Source organism: Oryza glaberrima, chromosome 12 (genome assembly GCF_000147395.1).
Source record: "Oryza glaberrima chromosome 12, OglaRS2, whole genome shotgun sequence".
In the NCBI taxonomy this organism is placed as follows: Eukaryota; Viridiplantae; Streptophyta; class Magnoliopsida; order Poales; family Poaceae; genus Oryza; species Oryza glaberrima.
The window spans coordinates 13,075,171-13,087,040 of NC_068337.1; the positions used below are offsets into that span (position 1 = coordinate 13,075,171).

At 44.7% G+C, this 11,870-nt stretch overlaps 2 protein-coding genes across 2 annotated transcripts; both read right to left on the reverse strand.

Annotated features, from left to right (window-relative positions):
- Positions 1-2,749: 2,749 nt before the first annotated feature.
- LOC127756188 (probable histone H2A.7) lies at positions 2,750-3,772 on the reverse strand. Its single transcript, XM_052281580.1, has 2 exons — positions 3,469-3,772; positions 2,750-3,265 (listed from the first exon to the last, which is right to left on the reverse strand). The coding sequence occupies exons 1-2, from the start codon at positions 3,655-3,657 to the stop codon at positions 3,047-3,049; spliced, it is 408 nt and encodes a 135-aa protein (XP_052137540.1). The 5' UTR covers positions 3,658-3,772; the 3' UTR covers positions 2,750-3,046.
- Positions 3,773-9,451: 5,679 nt separating this feature from the next.
- LOC127756981 (uncharacterized) lies at positions 9,452-9,893 on the reverse strand. The gene is made up of 2 exons (XM_052282369.1): positions 9,809-9,893; positions 9,452-9,693 (listed from the first exon to the last, which is right to left on the reverse strand). Exons 1-2 carry the CDS (start codon positions 9,891-9,893, stop codon positions 9,452-9,454), a joined length of 327 nt encoding a protein of 108 aa, XP_052138329.1.
- Between the last annotated feature and the right edge of the window lie 1,977 nt (positions 9,894-11,870).

Consider the following 11,870-nt stretch of genomic DNA (forward strand, 5'->3'; position numbering starts at 1 on the left):
GTTGACGACGTGGACGACGGTGCTCGGCCATGGAGGTAGATGCGATCTGCTAGCTGCTGCATACATGATGACACGAAGACGACGAAAACGCCTGAGGAGATCGATCTCCCCTAGGATGATGACGACACCGATGCACGCTCGACGAAGGAGGCCCCGGCCGAGATCAAAATCGATCCCAGGTGGCCGACCCCGGGAGTGAGATCGCCTCCCAAGGGCGACGGCGGCGGAAGCGATGAGCAGCGGCCCTAGGTCGCCCGCTCTGATACCAGGTTAGATAATTTATGAGAGATATATTGCGTAACGTGGAACAATTATATTGAGTCTTAGGGATATATAGGAGTATATAGGGAGGAGATAAGGAAGGACTAGAGATATGGAAAGAGTCAACACAAATCAATCATATTCTAATATGACTCAACTACCATATTCTAACATATTCTAATATGACTCAACTACCATATTCTAACAGGTACTTTGCCCTTCCCCTGCGTCGTGCCAGTGCTGCACACAGAGGCACACCACGAGCATGAGCTTGAACAAGCTGATCACCGGCGGCCATGGGCTTTGCTACTACCACCAATTAACCAACCAACCCTTTGGAGACCGTGGTGATGGGCTTGGCTGTGAGGATGGGGGAGGTATCGTCGCCGACGATGTGCTGTAAGGATCAAGCAATCGAGGTCGGGGTCCGCCGCGGACATCCACCGTCGTGGTCGCGCTCCAAACGCTCGAGCTGGTGTGGCGGGAGCTGTGCATGGACATCCACCACGGCACCGTGTCGCGGGTGTGGTGACCACGCCGTCTGTCCGATATGCCGTGGATTCCCTCCTCGTCTTGCAAAAACCCACCCTCACCGACATGTTGAGCGCAGGACGATTCGTCGTTGCCTTCGCCAGCCACCGCGCGTCGGTCGCTACCCATCTCCTCACCGTGTTCTCGAGAGATGGGGAAGAGAGAGCGAAGAGGGAGAGGCAGAGGATGGTTTAGAAGGCTATAAAATCCGAGGCCCGACGCCCAGCCCACGAACAGCCATTTAGCCTAGCCCAAGCACGGCATGGCACGATTGGTGTTGGACCCGTGCTTGAGCCGATGCCTTGGCAGGGTGGGTTGGCTCGGCACGGCATGGCACGGTCGAAGAAAAATAGTTAAGGGACCCAAAATAGACTCAAATCAAATATGTAAGGCATGGCCTAAAGAGAGGGATAAAAAATAGACTTATTCTAGCCACATGAGACACAACATAAAGAGATGAGGACAAAAAATAGACTTATTATATGGAGGAGCACGATGGACTATCGTGCCTTTGGGCTGGCCCGGCACGGCACGGCACAGTCGAGAAAAATAGTTGACGGATCCAAAATAGACTCAAATAAAATATATAAGGGATGGCATAAAGAGAGGGATACAAAATAGACTTATTCCAGCCACATAAGACACAACATAAAGAGATGAGGACAGAAAAATAGACTTATTATATGAAGAAGCACGATGGACTATTGTGCCTTCGGGCTGGCCCAGCACGACCCGAGACTTATTGGGTCATGCGTGCAACCCGTATGCAAGCACGGCCCAGCCCGGTATGTAGGTCGGGTCGTGCTGGCCCGACTAGCCTCGGCCCAGGATGAAGAATAGATGGCCCACTGACATGTGAGATCCACGTGGGTCACACTTGTTATGTTAGCTAAAACCGGTCACAATATTTTCGAGAGATCAAGTTGACATGGTTTTGTGAGTTAAGGGATGTCACAATACCAGGTATTCATGATAGAAATACCAGCATGACAAATTTCAGTCTGAAGGACAAATTGAGAGAACTAAACTGAACTTATTCCAAAATGAAAAGCAGAAGCAATGGGTGGGCCGGAAAAATGGCGAACCGTGTGATCGCACGCCACGTCAGCCAGCCGTACCTTGTACCGTGAGGCCTGCTGCGCGAGTACTATTGGGCTGCATCCTGGGCTTCCGCCTGTTTCAGTGAGGCGGCCCGCGGCCTACTGCCATAAGCTTCTTTTCCTTCTAATGCTACAAAAGTGTGCAAGGAGTTTGAAGAAATAATCGAACAGCCATCCCGATCATAATATATGTATAAATGGGATGGCAAGTTTGTATAAAAAAGTATGAAATTTTTCAGCCGTTTATATTCATTGAAAACTTCATCTTTCCGCCTTGGCACTCTCTTCGTCATCATAAAAATTTCGCCACTGCCCGCGCAAACTTGTACTTATCCCAAAAAATGGATACAACATACAAGAACAGCTGCCCAAGCTGGGTTACCTTATAGGAACAGCTGCCCAAACATGGAGCGTTTCCACCAAAAATGGGATAGCTGAATTCAACATGACCCACAATTCATGAACTGGGTCATGTTTTTTTCATGGCACACTCGAACGAAGACACGAAATTGACAACCAAATCAAATTAGTCTGACTTCAATCCAATATCAGTCAGGACAAGACTCAAACAACTTCTGCCCCTCAATTCGGAGAAAATCAGTTCAAATCAAACCGGAAATTTCAACATCAGATTTTTGACAAAATCATCAAAAGGATGACATAAACACAGCGCAATCCTAACAAAACTACAATGGAGCGCAAAATAACAGATGGCCATGGCAGGGATTGATAACATAACAGATGCAGAGAAACTAATCCCTGTCCAATGTTAAGAAAACATTTAACAGATCGCTCAAAACACCCAAGCAAATAGGATGTTAAGCGCAACAAGAACTCAGTGGTCAATGCTCAGATGATGACGATTCAAAGTTTTAGTTTCAGTTTGTTCCTCGTTTCTTCAACCACTCAAGTGCCAAACACAGCAAGATCATCGCCGGGATTACATCTGAGATAAATAGCCAAAAATTTCACCATATTCACAGCCATCAATCAGGCCACCAAAACAAACCAAGAACTAAGCAATTTTTTTCTTGTTTCTTCCTACTGCTTAACGCAACAACACACCTTGGTGAATCCAAAATAAACAGCTAAATATCCTACTAGTGCATAAGACAAGATGACGAATGCAGGCGGCGGCGGCGGAGGAAGGGGGCTCAGTTGTCGTCGTCGTCGGCGTGGGACGCCTTGGATGACCCGGCCTTCTTGGGGAGGAGGTGCTGGTGGATGTTGGGCATGACGCCGCCGCTGGCGATGGTGGCGCCGCCGAGCAGCTTGGTGAGCTCCTCGTCGTTGCGCACCGCGAGCTGGATGTGGCGCGGCACAATGCGGGTCTTCTTGTTGTCCCTCGCCGCGTTCCCGGCGAGCTCCAGCACCTGACGAACACCACCACAAGGCCAAATTTAATCTAGTGTATCACAAATTCGATCCCCACAAGAGACCCAATCCCCACGGATTCGCGGCAATATCGCATATCGAACGGATCCAAGAACACGGAGGCAATGGCGACCTAGATCCCCAAATCAATCGCCATCAAATCAGATCCAATCCGATAACGGGTGGGTACAGGAGCGAATACCTCGGCGGCGAGGTACTCGAGGACGGCGGCGAGGTAGACGGGGGCGCCGGCGCCGACGCGCTCGGCGTACTTGCCGGCCTTGAGGAACCTGGCGATCCTCCCGACGGGGAACTGCAGCCCGGCCTTGGAGCTCCTCGATGTCGCCTTCTTCGCGGCCCCGGCGCCGATTGCCTTCCCGCGTCCCGCCATCCTATCCCCCACCCACCAACGAGAGAAGAAACCGGCTGCGCGAGCGAGATCGACGCGGCGGCGGAGGCGGAGGAAGCGCGCGGCGAGGCGAGGGGAGGCGGCGGATGAGACGATGTTGGTGGTCGGGGGCGAGAGAGAGAGATATATATAGGGTTGGTTTTGGGGGGTGGGTGCGGGTGGCTAGCCAATGGGAGGCGATCACGCGGATCGTGGACGTGGGCCGTCGGATGCGATGGGACGGACGGCGGAGGATGCGCGTCGGGGATTTCGGTGGATCCGGAAGCGGCGGGAAGACGGGCGGAGTTTTCGGTTTGGGAGGGAGGGAGGGAGGTGCGCGCGAAGACGGAGACGGCGGATCGGTGACGTGGCTCTCTGGTTTTCGTGTGGGGCCCACTGGTCGGTCTCTCGTCGTGGTTCGAGTTTTGTATGCTGTGGCAAATTGGCAAATAGGGAGACAGGGAGGGACGTGAAGGAGAGTATGCAACGGCGCAAACGGCGTAGTAGAAAGCAATGAGGGAGTAGCTATTTTCGGCGTAGATTTATTTTTTTTCACGTACCGTTTGTCTTAAATAAGTACAACTATTATCCATTTAATTTAATAATTTCATCTATTTTTTCCTTTTTTCAACATATTATATAACCCCATGCTACAGAGTAGTCCAACAAGGTTGTATAATTTAGTGTATAAAGTGGAGATACAAAGTCTAGAGGTGAGACTCTCGTCTTATTCAATCCATTCACCAAGTGTACAAATGACTGGCCCCTCCTCTTTTTATATAATGCATTCGCAAATATGCAAGGTTCGGTAATGGGTCCAATTAGTGTATTTGGACTAGGCCTTCATGGACTCCCCCTTGACACTCACCGTGTGATGTCTATGCCCTATTAAAGCTTTAAAAAAACCCAGTCGGAAAAATTGGAGAAACAGTACATAGCGTACGCATATACTCCCTCCGTACTCGTAAAGGAAGTCATTTAGTACAATGTTTAAGTCAAACCTTAGGAATATAAATCATAAATAACTCTCAAGTTATTGAGTTTGAAAATGTAAAAATTATATCGATAGATTTATCTTGAAAAATACCTTCATAAAAGTATACATATATCACTTTTCAATAAATATTTTTATAGAAACAAGAAGTCAAAGTTGTGTTCTATAGACCATGTCGCTGTCTAAAACAACTTCCTTTACGAGTACGAAGGGAGTATGTCGCACGAATTGCCTCATTAAAACCCTTGATAAGAAACTACAGGAAAACTTATCCAAGAGAAAAAGAGTACAATCTATCCAAATTATTGCTTTGATTTTTGTAATTGGTTTTGGGTACTTGATTATTCAGATCAAGCTTTTGTTAATAGACATGCAAAATATCCCCCTATATTTTGCATCTCTTTTAAGTGTGAACCATCAAAACTCGTTGCGTGTATCATTTTTTTTCAGACATAGTGCGAGTGATGTTCCAACGGTCAAATCTTGCATGTCTATGACTTGTAGAGTTTGTATAGTCTATCAGTGCTGATGCGACACACATATCATTATCTTCTTAATAATGATTTTGGGGTTTGGACAAAGTTAGAACCATGTTACTTGCTAGAAATGGCGAACTATGTCCATGGAACTTATGTATTTTCATATTCTAACATAGTATGGTTCACTCTTCACATGTTGTAGGCTTACAGGCCTAAGCAACATAGGTTTCTCCCAATTTTATCTCAAACTCGTTCCAAAAGAGTGAGCTTTTATTTTTTATATGATGATATTCGGATCATCATCTTGGTTTGGGGCTTTTAATACTTGTATGCGAATGCTCAATCCAAAAATATCTTTAGCCATTCATTATCAACTATAGGTCAACTTGCGGGTTGATTTTCAACCATAGGTCAATGCCAATGAGCTTTTGTTGTATGAAGAGAATATTGCCCATAATAGGTTTCATTACCAATTTCCAGTACCTAGTGCTTTTTCTCATTGTGCAGGTGCCAATATGTGTGATCTTGCTAGATTGGTTTGGGAAGAGCGTAGTGTCAAATAGACACAATTGCAGCTATTTCATAAGCGCATTATGTATCGGATGATCCTTTCAAAGGACTAAATATGTATGTGAGTATTACAGTTTCTTTTTCGAGCATACCTTTCAAGATATGTGGGAATTAATGTAATGCTCAGTTTGATGCACATCGAAGGTTCGGTGGTATGCGCGACCAAAGCGACCACAAGGTATACAACCGATGCAATTATGGCGCATGGTCGGAGCGACCACAAGGTATACAACCGATGCAATTATGGCGCATGGTCGAAGTAGCATGGCACGTTGCTAGCGTAGCATGATTCGTCCAGTGCTCGGTATAGCGGGTTTGCGAGTCAGTGCATAGTATGACATCTAGTGTGCGATGCTAGTAGCGGCCCTTGCGCGCGTCATGGTTCATGCCGATGCATGGCACAAGTTTGGCGCGAGGCGCTCAGACAGTGCGCGCGACAAATATGCCATTGTTGTGTTCCAACAGACGATGTGAGATTGTTTGTACTATGTTCATTTGTAAGATTCTAAATTTCAAGAGAAGTTGGCTATGAAATAGTCTACTTTAGCCTAGATTTCTTAGTGTGGACATTAATCTCACATGCTTTGGTGGTGAGTATGCTTTTCTCATCTTCCAATTCCTACATGGGAACTTTTGTGCGAGAGTTTTGCCATTCTCAAGCTATATCCTTCATAATCATTGTGTGCGATTGTGAAGATAGTTCAAGTCTTTGTATCGACTGGACTTTGTCGTGTGTCTCTTGAGATTATGTTTTGTGGTGCTTCTATCCACAATGTTTCTCTTCACTTTAAGCTATGCATATTGTCTATGTAAATAAATTAAAACATCATTATTTCCAGACAAGGAGTAAAACTTCATCATAGAGCAAAATGAAAGATAATATTGGATTGAGCAAAATGGCCGATTGGCCAAAACCCTAGCCCTAAAACCCATTTCCTTTCTTCCAATCCCCTTTCTTCTACTCCTAATGGCGACAACAGCGGCGAATCGGGTGAGGCATCGGAGTGCCGGCGATGTGCGACGCGGTGATGGTGGTGCCCAGCAGCGTGCAACGAAGGGGTCGTGGCCGGCCGAGTTACCCGTTGCTCGTGCAACACACTGATGCCGTAGGAGCCCCGGTCAAATATCGTGACGGTGAGTGCGTAGCAAGGCTAATGCTAGCGCAACAGTGCAATCTCGATTGTCGTCCACGTGCGGCAAAACATGACGGTGAGCCTCAACCTTGCATGGCCCATGAGAGTAGGCGCAAGGCCGATCCATGACAACGGCGGGTTGCGTGCACAGCGGTACTGATGATGTGCTCGCGTTATGATTCGAGGAATCGGTAAGACATCAATCTTATCCTCTTAGGGATTTGCAGGGATTGTGGGGAATTTTTGGGTTCTAATTTGGGGATTTTCTCGAATTAGCATTTGTGAAAATTAGAGATTTTGGTTATCCGCTGCAATTCTCCTCCTAATTTCTACGCAAGCAGTAATCGATCTTAAAATGTTGACACAAATTTAATTAGTCATGGGCATCACGAAATTAAAACCTAATCGAACCTAACTAATCATAATCTGATGATAATTAAGGACTAACTAACATAAATCGAAACCAAATTTTGCATCAAACCGACACTCAATAGAGGCTTAGATGCATCTTATGGCTTCTAAATGGGATGATGGGATCATGAGGCTAAATCATAAGTGCTTAGCCTAACATGATCACCATAATACAGAAACTTAGGGTGACTGACCATTATTGGAAGCCATGGATGCCGTAGTTGTCCTAAGGTTGCCGATGGCCGGAGTGGATGTAGAGATAGCAGTTCCTCGAACCGCTCCGGTGTTCAGTGTAGAGGAAGTAGTCGTAGCAGCGGGGTAGGTAAGGTCACCGGCTTGATCCTGTAGGGATTGCCGGCGATCAATTGCAAGATGGCGACGTCCTTCGGGGTGCCACCTGCACTGGCATGGTACCGCCGTTTGATGGCCCTTCAGCACTTAGTAAAGGATCGAGATTAGTTAGTGTTTATCGAGAACGAGATGATCGTGTAGCGATCGTCACCATGACACGACGCTGGCGTTCCCTTTTTATATGGCGCTGTGGGTATCGGGGGTAATCCCAAAAGGAATGTTCATGCATGACCAATCACGTTAATGCGTTATTATGGAAATAACTATGAATTAATCGCGTTAATCTCGCATGGGTAATGGGTGGAAAAGCAACGTGTGTGATTGTCTCCCGGTTTCCATACTGAGAGTCAATTTTCCCAACAATCACCTCGTCTCGACCGTTTTCTAACCACGCTCTATTTCTTTTCCTACCTTTTTTCGTATTTTTTATTGGAATGCACTGACACTTTGCTTGTAAATAATAAAGGCGGTTAGCGTACTAGTTTGGTGTATTTTGCTATATCATTGCACATGGAAAGGGATCCTCTGACTTAACTGCTGTGCAGTTGAATCACTGACATGTGGGCCATAGCAAAGTGGGACCCATATATCAGTGACTCAACTGCATGTGCAGTTAAGTCAGAGGATCTGCTTCCTATTGCACATACACACTAACACATGGGGAATATACATTGTTTAGGAAGGAGTGAGCGCTCGATAGCTTTGCCTCATAAAAAATAATTGACTCTTTGTGCTCACACATACGTGGCTTCGTTTTGTAGTAGAAACGAATGAAATGTCTAGCGAGTGCATCGGATTGCCCAGTGCATGCATTAGAGTGGCATAAAATTTGGTATGATTATGTGCGACTTATCTGGTTCAGATACGAGTTGTGGAGACCGTGACGGTGTTCTGATCACATACCCTGATATCTCTGTATTTCATCATCATTTATAGTCTATTTCACTCGTCGGCGTGCACTGGTAATCAGGAGATCAGGTCTATCGAACTATCGCTTTTGAAGTCCTAGAAGGGTGAATGGTGAATGAGATTTTTGGGAAGCACTACGCGTGATTTCTCACTGTCCATTCACCACGGCCCATGTTGCTCACCCGTGGCGTATCGTCCAACATCCTATACAGTGAGCTGTCCATGTGATACCTGGTGCGCCTATTAGGGTGTATTTGGTTGGAGGAATATCCCTAGATGGGAGATGACGATCCAGTTTTTGAGTGTGTTTGGTTGGTGGACAAGGGTGGATAGGGCGACCTGAAAAGGAAATATTCCACGAAGATGCTAGATAAGTGTATCGGCCGGATGAGGATATCCACCTTTGCTAATCTTGATCATTAGTAATTGATTAACAATAATTAATGTATTTTGTTGTTAATTAGTAATTAACTTATCAAAATTAGTGTTGATTAGATATAATTAGTTTATTTTGTTGTTAATTAGTATAAAGAATGGCTATAGTCATGATAATTAACATATTTTACTATTAATTAATATGTTATTGTTTTTCATTCAATCCATTCTCATGTACCTAACGAAAAAAAACTGGATTATGATATTCACTCAACCAAATAAAAAACTGGACCACCATATCTCTGTAAATATGGATGGCTATATCCTATCCAACCTTCACCACGAACCAAACACGTCCTTACTGGAGTCCAGAGATCATCCAGAACAGAACCACCTGTACGCATTTATTATATTAAGTTCCACATTTTTTTAATCAGTATGTCTTTGTTTAACGCCAAGATTTATTGATGACATAAATTAAATCTCTATATACATGCTTATACTTTCAGCAAGAACTATCTTTGGCATCCAATGCATTAGCTCACGCTCGGCTCGCCGGCTAGCTAGGAATGCAGCTAGCAGCCGCAGCGCTGCTGGACGAGGGTGCACTTGCCGGCAGGGTCGCAGTTGAAGGTGGAGCTGCAGCTAGTGAGCTGGCAGTTGCTCGGGTTCGCCTTCGAGCAGCACCGGCACTGCAGGCACAACGGCGCCGCCAACGTCCCTACTACGCCGCTGCCGCCGCCGCCGGCGATGGCCACCACCACCGGCTTCGCCGTCTTCATCGGCACCATGTCATCCAGCTGATCCAACGCCCATGCTAGTTAATTGATCGATATACATGCATACACACAACATAGTCAGTTAAATGTCATCCGATCCGTCAGAAAATACAGTACAAGTTCATAGAAGAAACCAGATTGAGCTTAGAATACCTCGGGACTGCACGGCGACGACGATGAGGAGGACGGCGACCAAACTCGAGAGAGGGGAGGTCATCCTCCTGCGGCAGTTCGCCATGGCTGTTTCGGTCGATCCCTATATATACCAGGCTGTTGAATGATAACAACTTGGGAATGCCAACGCTTGAGGAGATCGAATGGCGAGGGACGACGAGATGTGCTCGTTTATATATAGCGACGACATGTTGCATGCCGAGGGAACAATATAATTCCTAACGTCCATATGCATACATTTAGAGGGCTGTAAATCTATCTATACCTATACACACACACACACACACCTATATTAATTATACACTTTTCAGGAGCTTTAATAATAATAATAATAATAATTATTGTTATTGTTATTATTATTAGTTAAATATGTTGGTTATTTATAGCGGCTTAGGATAAAAAAGATTTCATTTCATTTATAACTTTCAAATTATTAATTTTAGAATTAAATTAATAGGGAGCTATTAATTTATGAAACTCATATTTATGAATTCAAAATTATTTACGACCTATAGGGTTTAGGTTGAAAACAAGACTCAATGCTATCAATTACAATTTGCAATTATCAGTTTAGAATTTTAAATCAAATTAATTTTATATTATAAATCATTTTGATCTTTCTTCTAGTTGAACTTATTTATGTTTAATCAAGATTATAAATACTTCGTATATCTATTAATTCTAAGTTCTAGAAAAAACAAATCCTTAGTTTTGCCTATCCTTACCTTGCCTCTCTCCCCTCTCTCTTGCGATGCGGTGGTGGATCGGGTGAGGGAGGCGGTTGCTGATCCGACTTGTTGTGTCACGTCCCGTTCTTTAAATTTTTAAATTTGCCTAATTTTAGAAATTCAAATTCGTGTTTATTCATGTAAAATAGCTTAAAGAAAACTTCATAAAAATGGCCTAATTACTAAATAAATTAATTAATGCCGTGCTAGTATTCTTTCTTTTGTTAATTGGAGTTATTTGACTAAAATTTCACATTCGAGAACAATTACTCAACGATTCCAAATCCTCCAAAATTTGAAATTTCCAGAGAAATCCTGTTCCTCATCTTTCCTTCTGCTTCCTCCCAATACGTCCTGTTCTTCTGTTGTTCTTTCATTCTCCTCACCCCTCTCCCCCCCCCCCCCCCGACACACACAGGGTTAATTCTATCGGTTAGGCTGATTTGATGGGGCCTCACCGAAATGCTGAAATTTTGAAAATTTTGGTCCGAAATTTTCAAAATTTTGAACAAAATTTAGTTGAATTTGAACAAATATTACCAAAATTCATGAAAAAATTTAAAATTTCGGCCGAAGTAATATCGTATCGGAGGGGGTCCGAACTTTCCAACCCTGGACACACACATACGAAACATTTCTATTTCGGACCAGCTATTCTTTTATTTCCCATCACTAATGTCTTCCTCTCCCCGTCAATTTCACATTTTCACTCCTTCAACATCAAAAATTGAATCATAATAATCACCCAAGTCCGTTTTCAAATTCAAAGCCACCATGCGACCCACCTTGACGCACGCTGCCGCCTGCCACAAACCAAAGCACCACGTTGTTTCTTTTCGTCCTCAAGTTACGTCGGTTTCTGCTTTGTCATGAAGTTCCTTGCATCAATCCCCACTAATCTCTCTTCCTCTCCCTCATAATTCTCTCTCTTCAAATACCAGATCGAAACTGAATAAACTTGATGAGCTTTGATCCGTTTTTCCAATTCCTATGAGGCTATGACCCCTCCTCTTTCGGCTGTCCACCTCCCTCGCTATGTATAAATACCGGTGCTGTCGCTCTTCTGTTTCCTTTCACGTAGGTTGGTGAGTAGGGGTGTAAGTGGGTAAACCGTGAACCCGCTTATATATCAAAATAAACTGGTTCGTGTTTTATTTGATCAGTAAGTGTGTTTCGCAGGTTAGCTACTTACACCCTTATAGATCGGTGAGCACCAACGCTAGCCTGCCATCGCCGTTCACTGGTCTGGTCCACATTGTGTCGTCTTCTCGTTGGGAGCTCCCTCAACTGCGGGTGAGTGGTGCCCTCAGCGT

Bases quoted from the DNA above. Each gene is read 5' to 3' on its own strand.
- LOC127756188 (XM_052281580.1), bottom strand. From the start codon at position 3,657: ATGGCGGGACGCGGGAAGGCAATCGGCGCCGGGGCCGCGAAGAAGGCG. The intron at 3,266-3,468 runs GTATTCGCTCCT...GGTGTTCGTCAG, and splicing joins TCGAGTACCTCGCCGCCGAG to GTGCTGGAGCTCGCCGGGAA.
- LOC127756981 (XM_052282369.1), bottom strand. From the start codon at position 9,893: ATGGCGAACTGCCGCAGGAGGATGACCTCCCCTCTCTCGAGTTTGGTC. The intron at 9,694-9,808 runs GTATTCTAAGCT...TCAATTAACTAG, and splicing joins CGTCGCCGTGCAGTCCCGAG to CATGGGCGTTGGATCAGCTG.